This window comes from Dromiciops gliroides, chromosome 1 (assembly GCF_019393635.1).
Source record: "Dromiciops gliroides isolate mDroGli1 chromosome 1, mDroGli1.pri, whole genome shotgun sequence".
NCBI classification, from domain to species: domain Eukaryota; kingdom Metazoa; phylum Chordata; class Mammalia; order Microbiotheria; family Microbiotheriidae; genus Dromiciops; species Dromiciops gliroides.
Genome location: NC_057861.1, coordinates 730,205,633 through 730,231,253, shown reverse-complemented (window position 1 = coordinate 730,231,253; position 25,621 = coordinate 730,205,633). Strand labels below are relative to the sequence as shown.

Below are 25,621 nucleotides of genomic sequence, written 5' to 3'. Positions count from 1 at the left end.
AATCAGTGTAAAAATGCCTGGGGTAAATCAGTACTACTTTTTCCCCCTCTTCAAAACCAATTGTTCTTGCTGAAACAAATAACTACATCTCCTAACCACCTGAAACTTATTCTAACTACAAGTGTAAAACAAAAAGAAGAAAGAGAATATCCCAAATAGTTCGAGAAGGCAATGCTGGAGCCCAATTTTATAGATATTTTGATCTCTGGATCTATTTTAGGCAGAACCAGAGAAAATGTTAATCACCCAAATCATTCCCTCAATTCTTCACTTTATATAGCTGGACATGGCATTTGTGTAGATACTTGTTGCTAAGGATCACCATGGGGATCTTTGAGGTATGAAAATAGACCACAATATCATTTTAATTTTTAATTTATCCAGGTGTTTTTTTGTTTGTTTGTTTGAACGGATCATTTGGCAAAATGAAAATTTAATAGATTAGAAAGGGTAGGTATCATTTCCAAGACAGGCTAGTGACAGAATGGGTTCTTCTCCTTCAGAGAGGGAAAAGTTTATTTATCATTTTGATTCTTGGCCTCCATTCTCCGAGTATACAATAGGGTAGCCAGGGCTTCAGATACCATTTTCCTGTTGAAGATAATGGGTTAATAGCATCTAATCCAGCCAAGCTCCAGGAGTGCTGGGAAAAATCAACCTTTGTCATTGACAATGAGCCATCATTCTTTATTTCTTCCCCAAACAGTTTGTCATTTCCCAAAATGTGCCCTTCATGGTCCAAAGGAAATGACAAGTGCCCCAAGAACAAATATATACACTAAGTTAAAAAGATAGTTTTACTATTCTTGTTATATTATGGTATGATATGATGTGGTAGTTCTACTATATACTTTAGTAAATTATAACTATATACTATAATGCACACTACTGTACCTAGTAATTACTAAATACTAGAATGAGACCAGTTTGTCTAATATAACTAGTCTTAGTATAATATACTTACTGTAGTATAGAATGTTGTACTGTAGTCAATAGCATATAGAAGTATAGTATAAACTATTTATATAAGGTAGCTAGGTGGTATAGTAGATAGAGCACTGGGCCTGGAGTCAGGAAAATTCATCTTCCTCAGTTCAAAACTGGCCTCAGACACTTATTAACTCTGTGACCTTGGGCAAGTCACTTAACCCTTTTTGCCTCAGTTTCCTCATCTGTAAATTGAGTGGGAGAAGGAAATGCCAAACTACCTCAGCATCTTTGCCAAGAAAGCCCCAAATGGGGTCACAAAGAATTGGATGTGACTGGAAAAGGACTTACCAGTAACATATACTATTGACTATCAGAAGACTAGTTCTATTAGTCCTAAAACTAATCTACTAGCTTTACCAGTCTTGCTAGTAATGGTGTATGATATATGATTTATCATATGTGTATATATCTATCATGCATGTGCAGCATATAATAGTATGTAATATATAATAGCATATGATATGCTAGAGTTGTACCTATAGTTTATCCTATACCATATATTTTACTATAATTAGTGTATGTGTGTATATATACATATAGTGAATACTATAGTAAATAGTACATACCATATATTATATAGAAGGCTATATTATAATATTATATGTAGTATATACTGTACTATATTCTATATAATATTTACTATATTTTACTATTTATCATTATTTAATATTATTTACTATTATTTTTGTTATTTTCATTCAGTCATTTCAATTGTATCTGACCCTTCACAACCTTATCTGGCATTTTCCTGGCAGATACACTGGGTTGGTTTGCCATTTCTATCTCCAGCTCATTTTACAGATGAGGAAACTGAGTGAAACAGGGTTAAATGATTTACCCAAGGTCACACAGCTAGTAAGTGTCTTAGACCTGATATGAATTCAGGACGTCTCAACTATAAGCCTGGTACTCTATCCACTGTGCTATCTTGGCACACACCAATATTATTTTACTACAGTAAATGATATCTAGAATAGTAGTATATAGTATAGTAAATATTATAATGACTAGTTTTACCAGTCTTACTATGACATGGTTTGGTATGAGATTGTATGGTTGTGTTGGCATAGTACACTATAATACCCTCTAGCAGGGCTTCTTAAATGTTTTCTGCTTGTAGCCCTTTTTTGCCCAAGAAATTTTTAGGTGACTTCAAGTATTTAGGTACATTAAATAGGTTACATAACCTTTTATTGTTATCAAATTTTTCACTACGCCCATATTCAGTTGAACAACCCCATATGGGGTCACAACCCACAGTTTAAGAAGGTGACATATAGCATAAAATGACATAGCATTGGATTTGTGTAATACAGTCTTACTGTATGTCATAGATGGTTTTCCTGAGAAACATAATTTGTGAATATTATTAATACATTATAACCAAATCCCACTGTAACATTTTAAAACCTCGTTAACATCACTCAGCCAATAATTCATTTATTCCTTTGGAACTTTGGTTGGTTGTTGTCCTTTGTTCTCAAAGAGGATCTTATCAACCCTTGAAACATTGGGTTTTTCTGAGACATCATTAATGGTAGGGTAGATCAAGGAAGAATGGAATACTGGTGGGAATGCTTGACTTGGTGTCAAGAAGACCTCAGTTCAAATCTCCCCTCTGACACTCACCATGTGTAAATCCTTTAACCTTTCTGTACTTCAGATTACTCTTGAGGACATCTAGCTATACCAACAGTATAGACATTTATTTTTTTATCCAAAAATGCTGGATTAAAATGGTTTCTAGGGGCAGCTAGGTGGTGCAGTGGATAGAGCACTGGCCCTAGAGTCAGGAGTACTTGAGTTCAAATCTGGCCTCAGACACTTAACACTTACTAGCTGTGTGACCTTGGGCAAGTCACTTAATCCCAATTGCCTCACTAAAAAAAAAAAGAAACAAACAAACAAACAAAATGGTTTCTATGACTCAATGGCATAAAATTTCCATGTATAAACTTGTTATTTAAGTGATCCGTGGGTATTGATATCAATCAATAAGGAAATTCAGATATCAATAGAGATTTCATGTAAATTACTTTGACAATGAGATTTTTGTAGAAATTGGTCAGTGGTCTAAAGTACAGTGGGATAGGATGGAAAAGAAAGTTTGCATTCAATAAATTAGCAGTGGAGATCTGGGAACATCAGACCATTCTAGTGGGATGGATGTGATATCCTAATGGTATTTGTAACTGGATTCATTAACTCTAGGAGAGCTAATCAGATAATCAAAGATTCTATGCCTTATTGAACTAATAGTATAATGTAGTATATAGTTATACAACATTCTACATATGTACTAAAGGTGCTATCTAGAGGTCTCAAGGCATGCCTGTTCCTTTGCTTGATGAACCTTAGAATCAAATCCAATTTCAGAATAAACTCAGGATAATAAGCATCATGCTTGTTTCAGTCAGGAACATTGTTCTAGTCATGCTCCTAAGTCCAAACAGTCCCACTAAAATTAGGGACAGTTTCACGATATTAGAAATAACTATTCTGGGGGCAGCTAGGTGGCGCAGTGGATAGAGCACCGGCCCTGGAGTCAGGAGTACCTGGGTTCAAATCCAGCCTCAGACACTTGACACTTACTAGCTGTGTGACCCTGGGCAAGTCACTTAACCCCAATTGCCTCACTAAAAAAAAAAAAAAGAAATAACTATTCTGGGTTCAACCTAGGATGCTGTTACCTGGTGATTATGAGCTAAATGGTTTTCACAACAGACATTACTGACACCAATAAAACTGTAGTTCTGCACCTCCCCCTCCTCAAAAGTAATATGAAGTGTTCAAGGCATTTGAGAAACAAAGATGAAACCAATACAGCCCCTGACCTCAAGGAGCTTGCTATCTATTGGGACAATACAACATGTATTTACAACTAAGTAAAGATCAAGTAATTGGGGAGATGAAGCAAGGAAAACACAAACAACTAATGAAAAAAATGTAATTCGATTCAGCAAGCACTTATCAGGAGGCACGATCTTGTGCTAGTCTCTAGGGATGCAAGAGCAAAACCAAAACCAAATTTGACTCTACTTACTAGCCATGTGACCTTGGGCAATTGCCAGCACCTAGGTTTCCTCGCTTATCTGAAGAGGGAAAGAGCTAGAATGGATTCCCTTTTAGCTCTGAACCTAGGAAGAATAAAAGTTTCTTGAGGACAGGAACTTTTTTGATCTTTTTAACTGTATTCCTAGTCCCTAACAAAATGTCCAGCATGCTGTATGTGATTAATAAGTGTGTATGTATTGCTTCATCTTTTTTTTTTCTTGTGAGGCATTTGGGGTTAAGTGACTTGCCCAGGGTCACACAGCTAGTGTCAAATGTCTGAGGCCGGATTTGAACTCAGGTACTCCTGACTCCAGGGCTGGTGCTCTATCCTCTGTGCCACCTAGCTGCCCCCTTGCTTCATCTTACAATCCATTAAATATAAAAGAGGGTTAAGGCAAGGCTTGATATAGAAAATGACATCTTGCAGGCAGCTAGGGGTTCCAGTGTCAGAGATGATTGATGATCCTATACATACATGCACAGACACACACGCACACCTACCAACCCGCCTATAACTTATACAGTAGACATGCTTAACAAGGTTCTAGTTAGCTAAAACATAGCAAATCCATTAGACAAGATCAATGACATTCTGAGGGCCAGATCCTATCAAAGGATTGAGATTTGTCTTGAGCATTTAACCAAGTATTTAGGAGAAGAGGGTTTGGGAGGGAAACTGATCCCTTTCTTCTACCTCCTGGGGTATCTTTTGCTTTACAGGAGAAGCCACTGATTTATATGTTCTCCCCAAGGCCTCCCACACTCCCTCTGGACAGCGACAGATCACCATCCCAGTGAGAGCTGGACTATTTCAATCTGAGGGGAATGTGCCTGATTGCTGAGAACTGAGATGTGGCTTAATAGCCCACATATTTGCTCTCTGCCTGTTCTTTCATATGTGGATAAATTCTGGATGAGAGGAAAGCAATTTGGGACAACACTCCACAGCTGGGTTTAAAACACAGCCCTGTTGAGGGTGGGATGGAAGGTGGAAAGCATTGATTGGAGGTCTACTTCTCCACCTCATCGATGCTGTGTTGCTGTGATTTCCAGCTGCTTGTCATTAGAAGAACCCCAGGGAATCAGACATACAAAGACCTAGCAAGAGAGGGCTCTGAGAGTTTAAACTATTAGACTAAGGCAGAATTTGACTCCATGTATTGGTTGTGCTGGGGGCAGGTAGGTGGCACCATAGTGCATGGAGCACTGGACTTGAAGTCAGGAAGACTAACCTTCCTTAGTTCAAATCCAGCCTCAGACACTTACTGTAAGCTGTGTCATCCTGGGCAAGTCACTTATCCCTGTTTGCTTCAGTTTCCTCATCTGTAAAATGAGCTGGAGAAGGAAATGGGAAACCTCTCTAGTATCTTTGCCAAAAAAACCCAAATGGAGTCACAAAGGTTCAGAAGTGATTGAAACAATTGTACAACAAAAAATCAGCTTTCCTAGACATTCAATACCTTCGTGTTTCTCGGTACCAAAGTAGAGTCAATGAGGTGGTGTTTATTGGTGCTTTTTCCTGCCTATGAAGTATAATACTGCAATTCCTACCTTTTCTAAGATCACCTACAATCAGAGATGACTCTTTTTAATCCCCTATTTCACAATCGGAGACACTAATTTTCTTGGATGCCTTGATTAGCCTCCACAGTTCTAACACATGCCTTGTCTCTTTATTGCCAGAAGGAGGAACCTGTGAAGTTATAGCTGCACACAGATGTTGTAATAAGAACCGCATTGAAGAAAGGTCACAAACAGTAAAATGTTCATGTCTGCCTGGAAAAGTGGCTGGAACAACCAGAAACCGACCGTCCTGTGTCGATGGTAAGTAGATGATTCCCCTTTCAAATCTCTGAATGTCTGCCTCTGCGTTATTTTTTTTTTCAGCCTGAGAATGTCAAATATAATTAACTATTTTCTACATCAAAGACAGTGGAGCCAACATATTTAGACTCTATTATAATGGCCTCTGATCTATTACATGAGAAAATGGAAATGGCATTTTTAAAATAATAAACATTTTATTGTAGTTTTGAATTCCAAATGTTATCCTTCCTTCCCTCCCTCCCCTGCCCCCTCCCTGAGGGAGGTAAGCTCTACATTCTTAATTAATGAGTTTTCAGTTTTTACCCTATAACATTTCATGGCAACAATGTCTTCATTTTTGCCAGGTTGTGACCAATAAAAGTGATCCTTGAGACTCATAGTATAATTGATGGTACTTTTTTATTATTATTCTTCAGTAGAGCATCCTGTGAAGCAATTAAACTAAATGGTTGGTTTCTTCATCTTGTGAAATCCTAGCATGTAGCAAATTACTTTGAAATTAAATGTTAGTCACTTACCCCCTATTGTTTTAAACACCCGGGGGGCCAACTCCAGTCATCCTGATGTATATCTTGCCACTGGACTCTGGAAGATAGAGTGAGGTTGGTGACCTTGCACAGCCCTCCATCACTTAAATCCAATTCACTGCAAGTCATGACGTCACCCTGATGTCATGGTCCTCTTCAACAATGAAGCATGCGCAACAACAAGAAGTCTAATCCAACTTCCCTTTCCTACTAGGAGGGATGTAGAGTATTGAATATTCCTCTCCCCTTCATGGCTTATAATAGAATTTTATACGTGGAAGTTACTTCAGAGATCAGCCAATCAAGAAGCATCTATTAAACACCTATTGTGTGCCAAGCACTGTAATAGGCATTGGGGACGCAAAAACAAATGCTGAAAAAGAGTCTTTGCCCTCAAGGAGCTTACTATCTAACAGGAGAGATGAGGGAGATATGTCATGAAATAAAAACTGAATAAACGAAAGTAAATGAAAACTTTAATTTAATTTCATTTAAAATAAATATGAGACAGTTTAAGGAGGGTACTAGCAGTTGAGGGATCAAGAAAGGCTTTAAAGATATAGCAAGTGGAACTTGAGATGAGATGTTCTGCACTTAGTCAACTGACCTCAGTCAACTCACTTTGAAAAAGCCCTGGGAAATTTTTCCTTCTAACACAATTTTGCAAGTTCCATTGTGATATCTTGAAGGAGGTAAGGGGTTCTATGTAAGAGAAAGTGAGAAGGAAATGCATTCTAGGTCTTGGGATGCCCAGTACAAAGGCACCAAGATATATGAGAAATAGCAAGAAAACCAGTTTGGCTAGATCAAAGAATATAGGAAGCAGAATAGTGTATAATGAAGCTGGAAAGGTAGATTGGGGAAATCTACCCACTGACACATACATACACATACACACGCACACTATATGAAAACACTATAAAGCATTCTTTAAGGAAACAAAAACAGACTTAAATAATTGGAGAAATATTACTTGTTTATTTGTAGAACAAGCCAATATAGTAAAAAAAAAAACTATCTAAAATAACATAATTTACCAGTGCCAGACCAATCAAACTACTAAAGGATTGGTTCACAGAACTAGAAAAAATAATAATTAAATTCACCTGGAAGAACAAAGATAAAAAATCTCAAGAGAAATAATGAAAACAGTACAAAGGAAAGGAGCCTAGCAGTACTAAATACCAATATATACTACAAAGCAGCAATCATCAAAATATTAGGTACTGGTTAAAAATAGAGAAATTGAACAATGAAACAATTAGGTAACACAGCATACAAAAGCAAATGAATACAGTATCTTACTGTTTGAGAAACCCAAAGACTCCAAATACTGAGGTAGGAACTCACTATTGGACAACACTGTTGGAAAAAAAAACAAGCAAATAGGCACAGATATACTATAGATCAGCACTTCACACCATATAACAAGATGAACTGTACATAAATACATGGCTTAGATATAAAGAACACCATTATGAATAACTTAGAGGAGAAAGGAAGAAATTACCTTTCAGGTTTATGGATAGAGGGATAGTTCCTTACCAAAAAAATGACAGAGAAGACTATAGAAGATAAAATGGGCAATTTTGATTACATAAAATTAAAAAGTTTTGCACAAACAAAACCAATGTTTATAAAATTAGAAGGAATGCTAGTGACTACGAAAATATCTTTTTCCTGAGTTCCTCTGATAAGAGACATAACCTAAATATATAAGGAACTGGTGCAAATTTATATGAACAATTGCCTGATTGATAAGTGGTCAAAGCATATGAACAAGCAATTTCTAAGTCAGAAATCTTAATTTTTAATAGTCGTATTTTAAATCCTCCAGATCACTAATAATTAAAGAAATACTTAAATAATCAAAGAAATACCTGATAACTAAATAATGCTTAATAATTAAAGAAAATACCTCTCAGATTGACAGTTGACAAGAAAAGGAAATTAAAGCATTGGTGGTGCTATGGGAAAATAGTCGCATTAATGCATCATTGGTGGAATTATGAATTGGTCTGGCCACTCTGGAAAGAAATTTGGAAATATGTCAAGTTATTAAACTGTATAACATTTTACCCAGGATTACTACTAGCAGCCCTATACCCCCAAAGAGAAAAAATACCAATAAATACAAAAATATTATAATAGATGTCTTTTCATTGGCAAAGAATTGGGAACTAATGGGATGCCCATCAGTTGGAGAATGACTGAACAAATTATGGTATTTAGGTGAAACAGAATACCATTGTTCTTTAAGAAATTTTACAAGGGATAGTTTCAGAGAAATGTAGACAGTATTGTATGAACTGGTGCAGAGTGAAGTGAGCAGAACCAGGAGAACAATTCATAAACAACTGTTAAAAAAATCAAACAAGTTTGAAAGACTGTAGAACTCTGATCAAAGCAATGATTACAGAAAATGGATGATGAAGTTATATTGTTGTTGTTGTTGTTGTTTTCCTTTATTCTCAAAGATGACCATGACATTAGGGTGATGTTATGATTTTCAGTGAATTGGCTTTAAGTGAGGGAGGACTATGCAAAGTCACCAACCTTACTCTCTCCTCCAGAGTCATCTGGTCCAGTGGCAAGATATAGATCAGGATGACTAGAGTTGGCCCTGGATGTTTAAGTGAATTGCCCAGGGCCATATAGCTAGTAAATATCTGAGGTCAGATTTGAACTCAGATCCTCCAAACTTCAGAGCCAGTGTTCTATCCACTGTGCCACCTAGCTGCCCCTATGAAATAGGCTATGCTCCTCCTGATAGAGAGGTCATTAACTAGGGGTACAGAATGAGACATAGTTTTATATTGCCAGTGGTGGAATTTGTTTGGCTTGATTAGACATATTTATTATAAGTTTTCAATTTTTTTTTCAGTAGAGAAGGAAGAGGGAGAAGGAAAAGGTATTTTTGTTAATTAAAAAAAATAAAATTACTAACAAAAATGGTAGATTAGGGATCATCTAAACTAGTGTTTCTCAGGATACTTTTACACTCTTTTGGAGGGGTTTGTTTTGTTCTGTTTTGTTTTGGGGGAGGCGGGTTTTGGTGAGGCAATTGGGGTTAAGCAACTTGCCCAGAGTCACACAGCTAGTAAGTGTCAAGGGTCTAAGGCTGGATTTGATCTCAGGTTCTCCTGAATCCAGGGCTGGTGTTCTATCCACTGCACCAGCTAGCTGCCCCCCACTTTTACACTCTTAAAAATTATTGAGGACCTCCAAAAAGCCTTTGTTTATTAGAGTTATAACTATTTGTATTTACTATATTATAAATTAAAATATCTTAACATTACTATGAAAATAGTTTTGATATCATGGACCTGATCAAAGGCTCTCAGGGACCCTCAGGAATCTTTTAACCACATTTTGAGAACCACTAATCTAAATCAATCTACCACCACCCCAGTTTACAGAGAACACCAAAGCATTGACAATAGTTACACAGAATCAATAGTAAAAGGACAAATTGAACCTGGGTCTCTTGACTTTAAATCCACAGTGTGCTCTCTATAGATAGATAGATAGAGATAGAGATATGTGTGCATACATATACATGGATATATGTATGTATATGCACATTGTATATGTGTGTATATATCACTCCCAATAAAATGTAAGCTCCTTGAGGGCAGGAAGTTTCATTTCTCTTTGTATCTCCAACTTAGCTTATTAAATTGTTTCTCAATGAATGGATGTTATAATAAAAATAAATAAATAAACAAACAAACAAACATAAATAAATAAATAAATAAATGTGATCTTCATGACTATAGGTATTTCCTACAACAGGAAGATCTCAACTCACTCATGACTGTCCAGCCCATGACTGACATTCATGTGTTCTTGTGAGTTCAATGAAGGAAGCCAACCCAACTTTCCAGAGGCTTCTTGAGTTTTTCTGACATTATAAAGATAGCAGTGGATCCCATGGGCAACCCATAAATATTACTCAACCTTGCCATGGGTCTAGTTATTCTTTTCTTGGCATACACTTCTGTGTTCACCTTTCTACTGGTTCTCTTTCATGATTCTCTGTATTATGTTGCAACCCACTTGTGTCTGCCACAAGTTTCTCCATTATCCTTTTAATGTTTTCCAATTTCAATTTTTTCTGAGGCAATAGTGTTTAACCTAAAGCAATCACTTATGGGAAAGGCACATGGCTAGAGAGGTGAAAACTTTCTTCATGGTGGCTAAAGGAGCCATTGGCTCAAAGAGGCAATAAGCATTAGAAACTGATTATGGTTCCCTGTGCTCATCACCAGAGGCAGCATAGACAATTATAGCAATGAATCTTCATTCAATTTCCATTTTCTCTTTTTTACTTTTAATGATTTGGAATCAAAAGACTTTTGAGATGAAAAGACAATAACATGCTCTATCCTGGCAGGAGAGGAGATGGCACCAGGTGCCAAGTCGATGGCATAGGCAAACTTATCCAAAAGTAGGATTTTTGTGCTTTAGAAAGATCTCTGCTTTATCTTAGAAAACCTGAACTCTCTAGAGACACTGGCACTGACAAGTAGGTATAGAACCAACTGTTCCAAACAAAACTTGGATTCACGCAGAAAAATTCAGAATTCAGCATGGGACAATACATTTGTCAGAACTCAAAATATTTTCACCTACCAAAGAATTTTTTGGAGAGCCATCATGGGGAACACTGGAATGAAGCACTGTGGAGGTGTGGAAAGAGCACTGGGTTTAGAGAGAGAGGAACTCAGTTCAAATCCTTTCTCTGACCTTCTGCTTGAGGTCTCCCTGGCCTTTGGTGTCCTCCTTAGGTGGTACAATGGATAGAACACTTGACCTAGAGTCAGGAAGAACTGAGTTCAAATCCAGCCTTGGACTTTAGCTGTATGACTTTGGATCAGTCACTTGGCTTCTGTTCGCCTCAGTTTCCTCAACTGTAAAATGGAGATCATAATGGCATCTATCTTGCAGGATGGTCATGGCTGTGCCTGGCACATAGTAGGCATTAAATGAATGCTTATTCTTTTCTTTTCCCTTCCTCTCATCCAGAAAATGAGTAGATTGGATGAAATCTCACTTTAAGACACCCACCAATCCAAATCTTATAATTCTATGTATTTATCATCTAATACAACAATTTGTCATATAATATATAATCAGGAGAATATAATATATAATCAGGAGCAGGGGTGAAGTCACTGGTGCCTTAAAACCAGTCACTTCGGGCAGGTGGGGCTCATTAGCTTTGGCAGGCAACCCGCCTAGGGGAAGGAAACCCTAATTTTAAACCTCCACTGCCTTGCAGCTATACCCTTATATGTGAAAGGCTTCGGGAGTTAACCCTGAGGAAAAGTCAGGAGTTGGAGTCCCTTAGGCAGTTGGATGTTGGACATCACATCCCTCTGGAAACTTCTGTGGCGGCACTGGTGCCAAACTGTATTGGGTCTGCCTCTCCTGTCGATCCACCAATGTCGCAGAGACGGAAAACCTGCTGCATGGGCAACAGCTTGTTTTCCATATTGATCTGCCCAGGCCAGCACCCTGGAGAGGACACTCCAGCTACTCCCTATGGGGTACATACAACCATGGGATGCAGCAGTTACCAGTTATAAGTCACGCAGGAGCTGCGGCTCCCGTATCTGACTGCACAGCCACACTGTGGCCTGTGGCTCTTCAAGGCACTGACCCATGGTCGTCTGCGACTGGTGGAGGCCTACTACTACTTCAACAATTTGAAAAAGTTTCAAATGTGGGCAGGCTCCTCTGTTGGGCATTTAAAGCCCTTCCAACTCTGACCCCAGTCTACCATTCCAGGCCTGTTATGCATGAGTTCTTTTCATGCATTCTGTATTGCAGCCAAAATGTTCCTGCCTACTGCTGCTTATGAGGAACATTCCATCTCCCACCTCCAGATGGGTGTACATACTATCCCTCTGCCTAGATCATACTACCTTCTTACATCCATTTTTAATTATATAAAAAATCACATAATTCTTGAAGTAGCCTAATGATTGATATAGTGAAGAATCATTTTGAGAGTCTTGGTTCTCAATTAAATAAAAGCAGAGCTTCTTCAGCGCTATCACTTCTGGGGACAACTACTACTTATGCCTTCTGCAGAATCTCACTAATGCTGGGTATTTGTCCTTTTTGATCCACCAAAAAAAAATGATAGAAACCAGGTATTTCACATAAAAGACAGTAGACAATCCAAATACTCAATTTCCCCTAATCACCTTCGTTTTCATGAAATTTGTCTCTGATCATGTTGCTAAAAATGGATGATATTTCCTTCCAAGGTTATAGGTTAGAAGACTTAAGAAGTGGGTTTTTTTTGTGTTTGTTTTGTTTTGTTTTTGAGTGGGGCAATGAGGGTTAAGTGATTTGCCAGGGTCACACAGCTAGTAAGTGTCAAGTGTTTGAGCCTAGATTTGAACTCAGGTCCTCCTGAATCCAAGGCTGGTGCTTTATCCACTGTACCACCTAGCTGCCCCCTTCTGAAGTGTTTTCACGAAACACTAATTCAGAGTGAAGCATCTCCTAAATTGTTTGAGAGTTCAAGATCAGGGCATAAGTCATTTAAAATAACATCAGAAAATTAGGGGAGAAAACTTACCCCATTTTTCTTTTTTTTTCTTTTTTTTTTTTTTAGTGAGGCAATTGGGGTTAAGTGACTTGCCCAGGGTCACACAGCTAGTAAGTGTTAAGTGTCTGAGGCCAGATTTGAACTCAGGTACTCCTGAATCCAGGGCCGGTACTCTATCCACTGTGCCATCTAGCTGCCCCTACCCCATTTTTCTAAAAGTGCTATTTAGGAGAAGAGTAGACCATTTTAAACAGCATTAATTTATTTAAAAAGAAACAGGCTATACTATTATAACTGGAAAGGCTTCAATTGTGAGAAAGCCATTTATAGTTAGTTATGAAGATAGAATTGTGCCCTTGGACTCCTGCCTAACACCACACTAGAGTCAATATGAATTATTATACTTTAATTCACACCCCGTCATGTTTTATTGCTTAATTATTCTGTTACCAAGAATAAGGGGGGAAAAAACCCAAACACCCCATGATAATAACTCTGAGACTAACTAAAAATAAAATGTGCAGTCTTCCAATAACCTTATTCTTCAGAGATGAAAACCAAAGTCAGGTCAAGTTTTGAAAACAAAAGCAAGGTGATACCAAATGGAATAATTGAGTGGAGAGAATAAAGAGCAATATGGAAAAGATGGAAAGAAATGCTGAAAAAAAATAAGAAAAGCTGGCTTCAAATCTAATCCTCACTAACTGGGTGACCCTGGGCAAGTCTTAATATCCCTTGTCCTGGTTTGCTTATCTATAAAATGAGGAGGTTAGATGGATTAACCTCTGAAGTCTCTTCCAGCTCTTCATAAATTCAGTAAGGAAAATGTTTAAACAATTATCAAGATCAAGGCCACATGGGGACTCCCCCACCTTATATAACTAGTTCACTTATGATTGCAAACCTTTTTACCGATAAAATAGTTTTGTAATAGTAGTAAAAATATTTTCATGATTTTTAAGTTAAAATTTATTGCCTAAAAGGTGTTGAGAGGTAGGTAAAAAGAGGGATTAATCAATCATCCAATGTTAAAAGGACCATTGAGATGCAAGGTTTGTGATTACTTAGAATAGGAAGCAGTGATCGCTAATAACCAGAATAGGTTAATTAAAAACCTCCTTTGCCCTCCTGACCTCATTTTCTTTTATGACTGTTTGCTAAACTGGTTATGGTTTTGTATTTTTCTTTGTTTCATGGTTTGAGCAATAATGATTCTGCTTTTTTCTACATCAGAGGGAATGCTAGCACTGATGAAATCACAGATTCATTCGAGTACTAGATGGGTAGATCAGGGGATTTGAAATTGACATCCACATACCTGGACTTTTGCTCTCTCTCCCTAAATTGATTTTATAATAATTCTTCATATGCTTTTTTAGCTATATACTGTTAACGCTGTTAGACTATAGGCTTCTTAAGGGCAGAAACTTTCATTTTTTTCTTTGTATACCCAAATGCTTCTTGATTGATTGATCATTTGCTGACATCTTTTAAACTCAGTAAATTCTGTGATTCTATGATAAACATTTATGACAAGTAGAATGTGTAGCTTCTTTGAAACTAAGTCTACACTGTTTACCAATGTCTCTCACAATTCCTTTATGGAGGAGATGGAGAAATGGGAATTTTGCAGTTAGTCTCATTTAGAGCTGTTGCAATGACTGGGATCATAGAGCAGACATCAATGACTTGGTTTTGACCAAGAGGGGAGCTTTCCAAGGACCTGTTCTTGTCTCTGTTCTATTTCAAGTTTTTATTAATTATTTAGGTGAAAATGAAGAAATGCTCATTAAATTTGCAGATGACCACAAGTGAAGACAGATAGTGATTATATTAGTTAATGAAATCAGCAACAAAAACTATCTTTTTTTTAGCTAAAGTGACAGTGTAAATTTAACTCAATAAAATTATTAAAGAAAAACATAAAGTTCCATGCTCACATGTAAAACATCAGTTTCATAAGTATAGGACAAGAGAGTCCTACTATGAAGAAATCTTGAGAGTTTAATGGACCAGGTTCAATGTGGTCATGAGGTTATGATCTTTCATGACTTACTTCTTAGGACAGATGAAGGAAGCATGGCTAATGGGGGCAAAGATTTGTTTCTATAACTTTCCTATCACTCAGAACAGATCTTTGCCTCACTGTTATTTAGAAAAACTTCCTCTACATCTCTTCAAATCCTTATTGTCTCCTAAGTCACAGAAAATAACAGCCATTCTGATTACTGGGACATTTCAGTCTGTGTTTATCTGTTGCTCTGAGTGGATATCACCAAAATCACTGGGCAAGGGAAAACAAGTTTTAGCCTCATATTGCTAACCTATAGGCTTGAGTCCTGAGCAAAAGTTCTCACTCTGGCATAGCATTTAGTGTGGAAATATTGTACTTCTAGGGATTCTGGTCCATCAAAATGCACAAAGTGACAAGGAGGTGACAGCTGTTCTGTAATTTAAAGACTCTGCCAGACCCAATCCCCTGAGCCTTCTAGACTGCTCATGGGTTCTAAACCTCTGTTGTGTTATCAACTATTTTGGCAATAGGGTGAAGCCTATGAACACCTTCTCAGAATGATGGGTTTTTTTTTTTGTTTTTAATTCATAATTGAAAGAAATGTAAGTTTTAGTTAGAGGTTAGTGAAAATAAAGGTGTACTTTCACTTTTTTTCTTAAAAGTATTTTCTTTTTTCCAGTTGCATGTAAAGATAGTTTTCAATATTTCTTTTTATAAGATTTCGAGTTCCAAATTTTTCTCCTTTCCTCCTCTCTCCCCAAAACAGCAAACAGTCTGATGTATTTTATATATGTACAATCACATTAAACATATCTCTACATTAGTCATATTGTGAAGCAAGAATCAGTACACAAGGGGGCAGCTAGGTGGCACAGTGGATAAAACAAAGGCCCTCCATTCAAATGCAAATGTGACCTCAGACACTTCACACTTACTAACTGTGTGACCCTGGGCAAATCAGTTGTTTTGTTTGTTTGTTTGTTTGTTTTCTGGATGTGGAGAGGATTTCCCATCATGAATCCTTTGGAAATGCCTTGGACCCTTGTATTGCTGAGAAAAAGCAAAGTCTAGCACAGCTGATCATCACACAGTGTTGTTGTTATTGTGTATAATATTCTCCTGGTTCTGCTCACTTCATTCAGCATCAGTCCATTTAAGTCTTTTTAGGTTTTTCTGAAGTCTGCCTGCTCGTCATTTCTTATAGCACAATAATATTCCATTATATTAATATACCACAACTTGTTCAACCATTCCCCAATTCATGAGCATCCCCTCAATTCCCAATTCTTTGCCAAAACAAAGAGAGCTGCTATAAACATTTTTGTACGTGTGGACCCCCTGAAATCTATGTACCCTTAGAAGGTTCTTAAAACCCAAATTAAGAGGTATATATGTCTATATCAAGTTTATTTTTTTAAAAGAAAAAGCTAGTTCAATGGACTAAGATTATTCCAAGGCAATTACTAAAATCTAATTTGTTGCCTACTGGGTGTATATTTTCCTTTTAATTCTTTTGACAGAATGAAACCTGCCCCTTCAAAAGAAAAACAGCTTGTATCTTTCATCATGACCAGAATCTCCAAAATATTTGTTTCTCTAAATAGCCCATTTGAAAATAAAAGTTGTTTCCATTGCTGTTGTGCCTTTTTTGTTGTTGTTGTTAGTATTTCTTCTGCTTTCTTGGAAGATGTGAGGGACTATGGACATGAAACATTGCATATAATGTCAGGCTTTCTCAATGTTTTACTTAGTTTTTCAGGATTCTTTTAGTTATTCTTTGTTCTAAGGGACAACTCTCTAGCAATATTAGGAGAGAGGAAAGGGATATGTTGGAAAATGCAGGTGGGTGATATCAAAACAAAAATGACATTATTTTTAAATGTATCTCTATTGAGTCACATCCTGGGAAGATGGTGGAGTAGATAAAAAATGCTGTCACTTACATTGGCTCTGCAAATTCCAATGCACATTTTCAGTCAGATCCCTCATTGTTTTCTCAATAGCTATACCAAGGTAAGGACTGGTCTCATAATAATATACTTGATGGCCTTTTAGTGTAGTTTGACCAACATTTAGATAACTTTGTGTAAAAATCAACATCATGACCATAATAGTAGCTTGTGCATATATGTGCGTGTATATATACGTATGTATGTATATATATATCTGTATGTATGTATATAAATATACATTTATATACATATACTGGCATATTGCTTTAAAATTTGCAAAGAGCTGTGCATGTTTTTTTCTAATTTGAGCCTCAAAATTCTGGCAAAACCCTATTGTTTATAGATGAGGAAAGAGAGATTATGACTTGCTGAGAATCCTTTATAACTAATAAATATTTGAAGTGGGATATGAGCCTAGTCTTCCTGACTCCAAGTGTGGAGGTCTTGTGGGTTACATGTTTATTTTTTGTTCAAAGCTGTAATTTCAGTCATATAGGGAACTCCCAATGAAGAGACTCCATCTATTAGTGAAGATCAATAACCATTCTGCAGTATATCATCTTAGAGCATTGCCTGACCCCCAGAGACATTAAGGGGCTGTCTTAGGCTCATATTCCCTGTATGAACCAAAGATCCCCTGTATGAACAAACCTGAATTTTTCTGGTTCTGAGATAAGCCCTCTATCCATTCTGCCACACCTCTCTCCTGTAAATCTTAAAGCCTTGTGTAGGGCAAACTAGGTGGCACAATGGATGAGCAGTAACCCCGAAGTTGGAAGGACCTGAGTTCAAATCTCACACCTCAGACACTTACTAGCTGTGTGACCCTGGGCAATTCACTTATCCCCTGTTGCCTTAAACATCCAGGGCCATTTCTAGTCATAATGATATACATCTTGCCACTGGACCCAGATGGCTCTGGAGGAGAGAGTGAACTTGATGCCATTGCATAGATCTCCCTCACTTAAATCCAATTCATTGCAAGTAATGGCATCACCTTCCCTGATGTTATGGTCCTCTGAGAGAAAGGAGGACAAACAACAACAACAATTCAAAGCCTTGTGCAAATCAGAGCAATTCTCAGTCTTCAGAGCTTCCCATAAAAGGGTCCAGCTTGACTAGTCTTTATCTCATCATAGGAGAGACCTACATCCCTTGACAGAACCTGCCATTAGGAGAGTGGACAGAGGAAAATATTGAACTTGTCTGGTTTGTGCCAGATTCATTAACTCCTATGCCAAATCAAGATCCCTTTCTTTTTCACCAGGACCTACATAGATACACAGATTTGGCTGTGATATGGGACATGCATTAGGAAAACTGTGTATTATCAGACCTCCTGGTGTGATAAACATCAAACTCTTGGCACTCATGGAGTAAATCAGAATTTTGTTAGCTTTCTCCCATATTCATCAACAATGGAATTCCCCAGGAACAACCACAGAGGCATTGGCTTCTATTTATCTCTTATACCTCAAGTGGCTTCAAAGACCCGATCTTCTGGTACAGAGTGAGAGCACTTTCAATCAATTCTTATTTCTTGAGAAAGGGGAAAAATGTTATTTTAAATCTAAGGAGTCAGCTTCTCATCCCTCTTGGTGTGCACTGGCGTAGATAAGAAGAGATTTCAGGGTCCCGTGTTATTAATGTGCTGTCTTTAAGAATAACGAGCAAGCTTTGTGAATTATTTCACACTCCCAAGAAAATCTATAGCCCCGTCCTTCCACAACACCACTGAAAACTACTCAAGATATTTGTATTTTTTCGATGGATAGAATCAGATGACTTCATCTGTGTGGGGGGAAATGTGTGCTATGCCCTCCAAAGGGCCCTAAAACATAGGGCAAACCATTCGAGCTTGCCATCTTTCTATCAGCTGTTCTCTCGATTGTTAGGAATTTTAATTAACATAGTATTAACGTTTTTCAAGGTCCCAAATTCTGGGAATTCCTCAATATTGTGGCTAAAGTTAACATTGTTAAGAAATGGTTTAATCAGCTACTCATTCAAGGGATGATCATAGGCCTTTATTCTGAAGTACTGAAGGAAGAATGCAAACTAATACAACAGAAAGAGTTTACCTTATGCCAGTATGGGAAATGTTCAATTGACTCAAATTTTATTGATGTTACAATGTCAGCAATCAATCATAAATAATAATATTAAGTGCTCTGCCCAAAAGGTGACTAATTATTGGCCAAGAACTCTGGCCTTTGGAGTACGTAATGTACCAAGCCAGCTAAGTTAATCAAGCCAAATGGTTTATTCAGCTTTAAAGGCTCACAGCTCATTAGCTGGATTTTGCATCTGAGCCAATTTCATATTCATTGTATATTATTTTACCATAGAGGAACCTGGCATTGTGTTTAGAGCACTGGGCATGGAGTCAAAGAAGACCTAAGTTCAAAATTCAAGCTTGAAACTTCTTAGTTACATAACCTCAGGCAGATCATTAACCTCAACATGCTTTTGACCACTCCCAGACTCATCTACTAAGTGATGAGTGGACAGCACTATAGCAAGTAAAGAGCACTGGGTTCTGGTCAAAAGTTCAGTCCTTTTTCAGTTGTGCCTGACTCTTCAAGACCCCATTTGGTGTTTCTTGACTAAGATGCTGGAGCTACTTCCTTCTCCAGCTTATTTTTACAGATAAGGAAATGGAGGCAAACTGGGTTAAATGATTTGCCCAGGTTTATACAGCCAATAAGTACCAGATATGAACTCAGGAAGACTCATTTTCCTGACTCCAGGCCCAGAACTCTATCCACTGTACCACCTAGCTGCTAAAGGACTGGTCAAAGAACTTGGGTTCTGGTCAAAGGCTATGGGTTCAAACCATGCCTCTGGCATGTACTACTTGTATAAACTGGGCCAGTTCCTTGATTTCCCTAGAACTCGGTTTCCTCGACTGTAAATTGATGATTTGTACCAGATGGTCTCTTAAGTCCTCTCTAGATCTATGTCTAGATCTATGTCTATGTTCCATTCTAGCTGTGATCGGCCCTGGGAAGTTTCTCACATGGTTTTTCACATATAGCATGTTTTAACCCCCGTTATTTGATTGAGAAAGTTTCTGTATAGATAAATAAAAGGGACCAAGTGAGATCATTCGTTTAAGCACTGGAACCCGAATTGGTGTATTATGTTGTTTTTACAAATAGCTTAGCACAGAGGTCACGTATTTCCTGAGTGTGGGGAGCTGTTATTGCTATATTGGGCCTATGTTGGAGGCAAAGGGTAGGTGGTACAGTAGTATATTTAGTGTTTGGATTTCTGTTCATCAACGAATGAGTCCTCAAACAGATCGATCAATAAGCATGTGTCACCCATCTATTCTGTGTCAGGAACTATACTAAGCATTAGGGATACAAATACCAAAATGAGGTTCCTCATTTCAAGGAACTTATGTTCCAGTTGGGGAGACAATGAGCTCATAGATAATTTTAGCACATGCCTCAATTATATATTGAATACATGATTTCTCCTTGTTGGGGGTGAGGTGGGGCAATATCCCTCTGTTGTCTTGCCTTATCATGCCAGGGCTAAAAGGGGCATTGCTAGTCATTTAATCCAATCCCTCATTTTCCATAGGGGGAAACTAAGTTCCAAAAACTCTAGTCTATCTAGAGTCGAGTCTAGAACCCAGGTCTACTTGATACTTAGACCCTTTATACATCCTAGAAGTAATGTAAATACCCACAAGTAACATGAGGAGTGAGGAATGTGAAAGTACTTTTTTCTTCCCCTACAACAAACTTAACCAGGTGAGTATAAATGAAAAAGGAAAGCAATACTCTTTGAATCAGTACTCAATATAACTACAATTCACTTTACCCTTGAGGCAGAGACCCAAGAAACAATTAATTGAGACAATCAAAAATCTCCCTATTCACTTTCCAGCAGCAGATTTCAAAATCTCTAAGTGAACACTTCAGAAAACAGCAAAGAAAAGCAAACCCAATTGCCTTCTTTGATATCACCAGCTTCCACACGTGCTGTTATCAGCACTCTTCTCTGTCACCGGAACACCATTTTCCCCACCCCACAACTGCTATGGAGGATCCTCATTCAAAAAAGAAAAAGAAAAAGGTTTTCATCAAAATGTTCAAGTCCTTTTTCCATCTCAAAACTCCCTTCTTTCCACCTCGATTTAGAGTCTTCACCGGGGGAGGGATTTCAGGGGAGGGGAATTGCTAACATGAGATCGAGTTTAGAATTGTAGACAGGTGTTATTTCATGTCAATGTATTTTCCTCATGATAATAGTTTATCTCCTCCTTTGTCTCCAATTCATCTCTTTTGGACTGTCCATGCATCCCAAAATGCAGGCTTTATAATACCTGCACCAAAGGCTGCCTGATGAACCCCTTCCTGAGAGCCCAGAAGCTGACCAGAATTCTAATGAGTAGGATTCCAGCTCATGAAAATGGGGATGAGAGAATGATAGCTTTCTCACTCAGTGAAAATGGCACACTTTAGGCAGAAAAACTGAACAAGCTTCCCCACTCCTTTCCCAAAGGAATGTCAGAGGACATGGGTGGCAAAGATGATTCAGTCACATGTTTCTTAAATGGGTAAAAAAGTGCTTTGAGATCTCGAGGAGGCACGTGAGTAGACTTGTAGGTTATATATAGTCTAGAGGAAACTCAGGGGGGCTCCCTATGCATAACAACACTCAAATAGGTTATCTGACCTCAACATAAAGGCAAAGTGATAACTAGGACTAAAGAATTAGGGCTATGTCCCAGGACATTGAAATTTTAAGAGTGCAATGTGTCCTCAATTTAGAATAATAGATGGGAGTTATTTCAAAGAATTGATTTCCCCTCCCAAGAAACTTAATTTGTCTTAGTTGCTGTGTACCTTTCAGGCCAAGAAGTACATTGCTGATTTGAGGGTACAATACATGCTACATGTCCCTGTCACCAAAATTGCTAGTTATGGCTCTGTATGGAGGTTAAAGATTAACTGGGGACAGTAAGTGGTTGATTTCATTTGAAGTATGCCTCAGATTTGGCTTTTTTTTTTCTTCTATAGTGGGGATGAAAGAGAACATGCTAGAATATGCCAAAGACAGGTTTCTTATTTACCCTTTTCTGCCATTCCAAACTCCCTCTCCCCCAAACTTTCTAGAGGCCATTGAGTCTGGCCAGCTCAATTTATTAATGAGGAAACTGAGATATGCATAGTCACGTAGCTAGTAAATTTCAGAAGCAGGATTCCAACACAGGGTCTTCCGAACTCCATGTCTAAATCTCTATCCACTATCCAGAGGTGTCAAGCATGCACTTTTGGGGGACCACATGCAGCCCCAAACACTCCCAAATATGCCTGAACCAGATTGAAATGAAATTAGGAAATATTTAACAAAATAAATAACTTACTAAAAATACATAAATGTGTGATTTTCTAAATCAACATGTGGCCCGTAGCCTCTCTGTCTATTTGACTTTAACAACACTGTATTGCTGTTCTTAGTGACTTCTTCAGAGGCCGTTTTGTATAACCTATTCAGGAAAAAGAATTCTTCTTACAACATACCTCACAAGCAATCATTCAACTTTGCTTGAAGACAGGAGGGAGACCCGCACCACTACCCAAAGCAGCTCATTCCACTCTGGGCCAATTCAATGAAGACAACTCTATAGATATGGAGTTAGCCAGATTTAAGGAGTAATCATTATTGGTTGAATGCCAACTTGAAAGAAGGTCTCCAGTGGAGTCTTGCAGTGATTTATATTTGTTCTTAAGCTGTTTGATATTTTTATCAAGGCCTTGGGTAAAGGCCTCCCTTATTATATTTGCATGTGACACTGAAAAAGAATTAAACTAATATACCGGATGACAGAATCAAGAGCCAAAAAAAAAAAAAAAAAAGGAAAGAAAGAAAAAAAAAAAAGAAAAGGAACTTGACAGGCCAGAAAATTGGAAATTTGACTGAACCAAATCAAATTAAATTTAGGAGGGATAAATTTAATGTTTTAATCTTAGCTTCAAAAATCAACTTCCCAGGCACAAGATGAGGGATTCGATTAGGTAGCAGTTTTTTTCTGAAACATATCTGGCAGTTTTAGTGGACTGTAAGTACAATATGAGGCAAACAATATGACGTGACATGTTTTTAAAAGCTAATGTATACTTGAGCTACATTAAGGCAGTCATAGCTTCATGGAATAACAAGGTATAAATCCTAATGTACCCTTCCTGGGTCAGATTGCACTTAGATCAGAGGTTCTTGACCTTTTTAAATGTCATGCCTGGACCCTTTGGCAAGCTGAAGTCCATGAATGGTTTCAAATAATTTTTATAAATATGTTAAATAAAATGCAAAAGATAATAAGGAAACCAATTATGCTGAAATACTGCTATCCTATACACACATATAATACTCATCTTTTAAAATTTCAAGTTCCAAATTTTCTCCCTTCCTCTCCTCCTCCACCACTTGAGAAGGTAAGCAATTTGATATTGATGATACATATGAAGTCATGCAAACATATTTTCATATTAGGCATATTACTAAGTAAAACATGAAAAAATCAAGCAAAAAGGTATGCTTCAATTTGCACTGTTTATTAAATCTCTCTCTGAAGGTAGATAGGATTTTTCATCATGGATCCTTGGGAATTGTCTTGGATCATTGTCTTGATCAGAGTGACTTAGTCTCTCACAGTTGATCATCCTTATAATATTGCTGTTATTATGTGCAATGAGCTCCTGCTTCTGATCACTTCAGTCTGCATCAGTTCATAGAGGACTTCCCAGGTTTTTCTGAAACCATCCAGCTCATCATTTCTAATGTATTACATTACAATCATATACTACAAGTTGTTCACCCATTCTCCAATTGATGAGCATCCCCTTGGTTTCCAATTCTTTTCCACCACAGAAAGAGGTGATATAAATATTTTTATACAAATAAGTCCTTTCCCCTTTTTTAAATATCTCCTCAGGATACAGACCTAGTAGTGGTAATTGCTGGGTCAAAGGTTATGCACAGCCTTTTGGGCATAAGAACAAAACATTTTCATTTTTATAACAAAGTCTTCAGATCAGAGTTATAAGTAGCAATTTTGACACCTGGAGGAAAAAAAATGAAATGAGCCCTCAAATCAATTTTTTCACCTAAGGTGCAGCTGCTAGGGGGAGGAAGAATGCCATCTGGTAGCTTCCTAGTTTATCTAATTGTTCTTGCTAACTAGGTGCTAAATTGCATTGTTTCTGCACTACTGAAGAAGTAAGAGTTCCCTTCTCTAAATTTTGACATCTAGGGTCAAAACACTCATTACCCAATCTCAGTTATACCTCTGCTCCAAATTCATGACCAGCTAGCATACTGGCTAGGAAACACTAAAGACTTATACTTCTTTTCTTAGCCTAAATGTGAACTGATTGTTTGATAATATTCCAGAGAAGCTGATAAAGCACTTTTGGAGGCAGGGGGCAGGGGAGTTGAATACATTGATGTCAGCCCATGTAAACAAGGGCAGAAATGTTCCCAGCAGTCTCATACCCCAAGGGAGCAAGGTTGTTGCCTTCATGTGCAATGTACACACAGCTGTGGATCTTTTTCTCTCTGAGGAGAACACAAGGGAATAAGAAGGTTCTTGTACTTGACGAAGCTGATAAAGAGCCAGATGTTTGGGGGGGGGGGTACCAAGTTAGAGCCGCTGCTGCTTCTGTCATCATTCTTCCTTGTTAAGTAGATTGGCTTATAGATATGGTAAAGTATTTAACCGTTTGTAAAGCTTAGAAAACGGCATTCAAGCAATTTTCTTGTGTGTTCCATTAGCAACAGAACTGTTGCTATTAATAAAGTGTCCACTCCTTAAGAGCGAGGATTGCTTTGGTTTTGTCCAAAAAGACAAAGAAGCACTGAGCTTTGCACATAGTAGGTATTTTTAAATGCTTGTGGAATTGAATGACAGCGTGCTTGACTTAGACTTGCTGAAGCTAGAAACTTGAGGAGGGGTGAATTCTTATCTCATGAGTACTGGTTTCCAAACTCTTTTCCTTTCTGCATTTAATTTCATAAAAACTGAAAGACTTCGTAATATAAAGGCTGTGAAATCATAAAAGTAACCTGGAACTCCATTAAGGAGACCACTTCCAAAAAAAGATCCTTATTCATAAAAGAATTCACAGGATCATAGATCCAGGGCTGGAATGGAACTTAGAGGACATCTGAGCCAACACTCATATTTGAAAGATATCATTTCTATGGAGACAATTCTCTGATGTACTTGTCCAACCCTATGTACCTCCTGACCTCTAGTCTCACATCTCCAACTTCCTATTGGACACCTTTAAATGGATGTCCTGTAGATATCTTAAACTCAGCATGTTCCAAACTAAACTCATTATCTTTTCTCCAAAAGCTTCCCTTTTCTGAACTTCCTTATTACTATGTATGGTACCATTATCCTCCCAAACACAGCTCACAACCTAGGTGTCATCCTTGTCTCCTCTTGATCTCTAGCCCCACCTCATATCTGGTCAGTTGTCAGGTCCTGTCATTTCTACCTTTGCAACATCTACCCCTGTCTTTTCTCCTGTGACGCTGACACCCTGAGGCGGCCCCTCGTCACCTGAGAAATCGCCCAGGGCTAGGTGGTCTCCCTGACTCAGGTCTCTCCTTACTTCAGTCCACCCTCCACTCAGTTGTCAAACTGATCTTCCTAATTAGCAGGTCT

The 25,621-nt window shown here is 37.9% G+C and overlaps 1 protein-coding gene across 2 annotated transcripts in view; it reads left to right on the top strand.

Moving 5' to 3' along the window:
* TAFA1 (TAFA chemokine like family member 1) overlaps positions 1–25,621 on the top strand; it is a 544,485-nt gene that overhangs the window by 442,052 nt on the left and 76,812 nt on the right. For both annotated transcript variants that reach the window (XM_043979050.1, XM_043979051.1), the window contains exon 3: positions 5,728–5,868. In XM_043979050.1, coding sequence (XP_043834985.1) covers positions 5,728–5,868 — 141 coding nt within the window. The remainder of the gene's footprint in view (positions 1–5,727; positions 5,869–25,621) is intronic.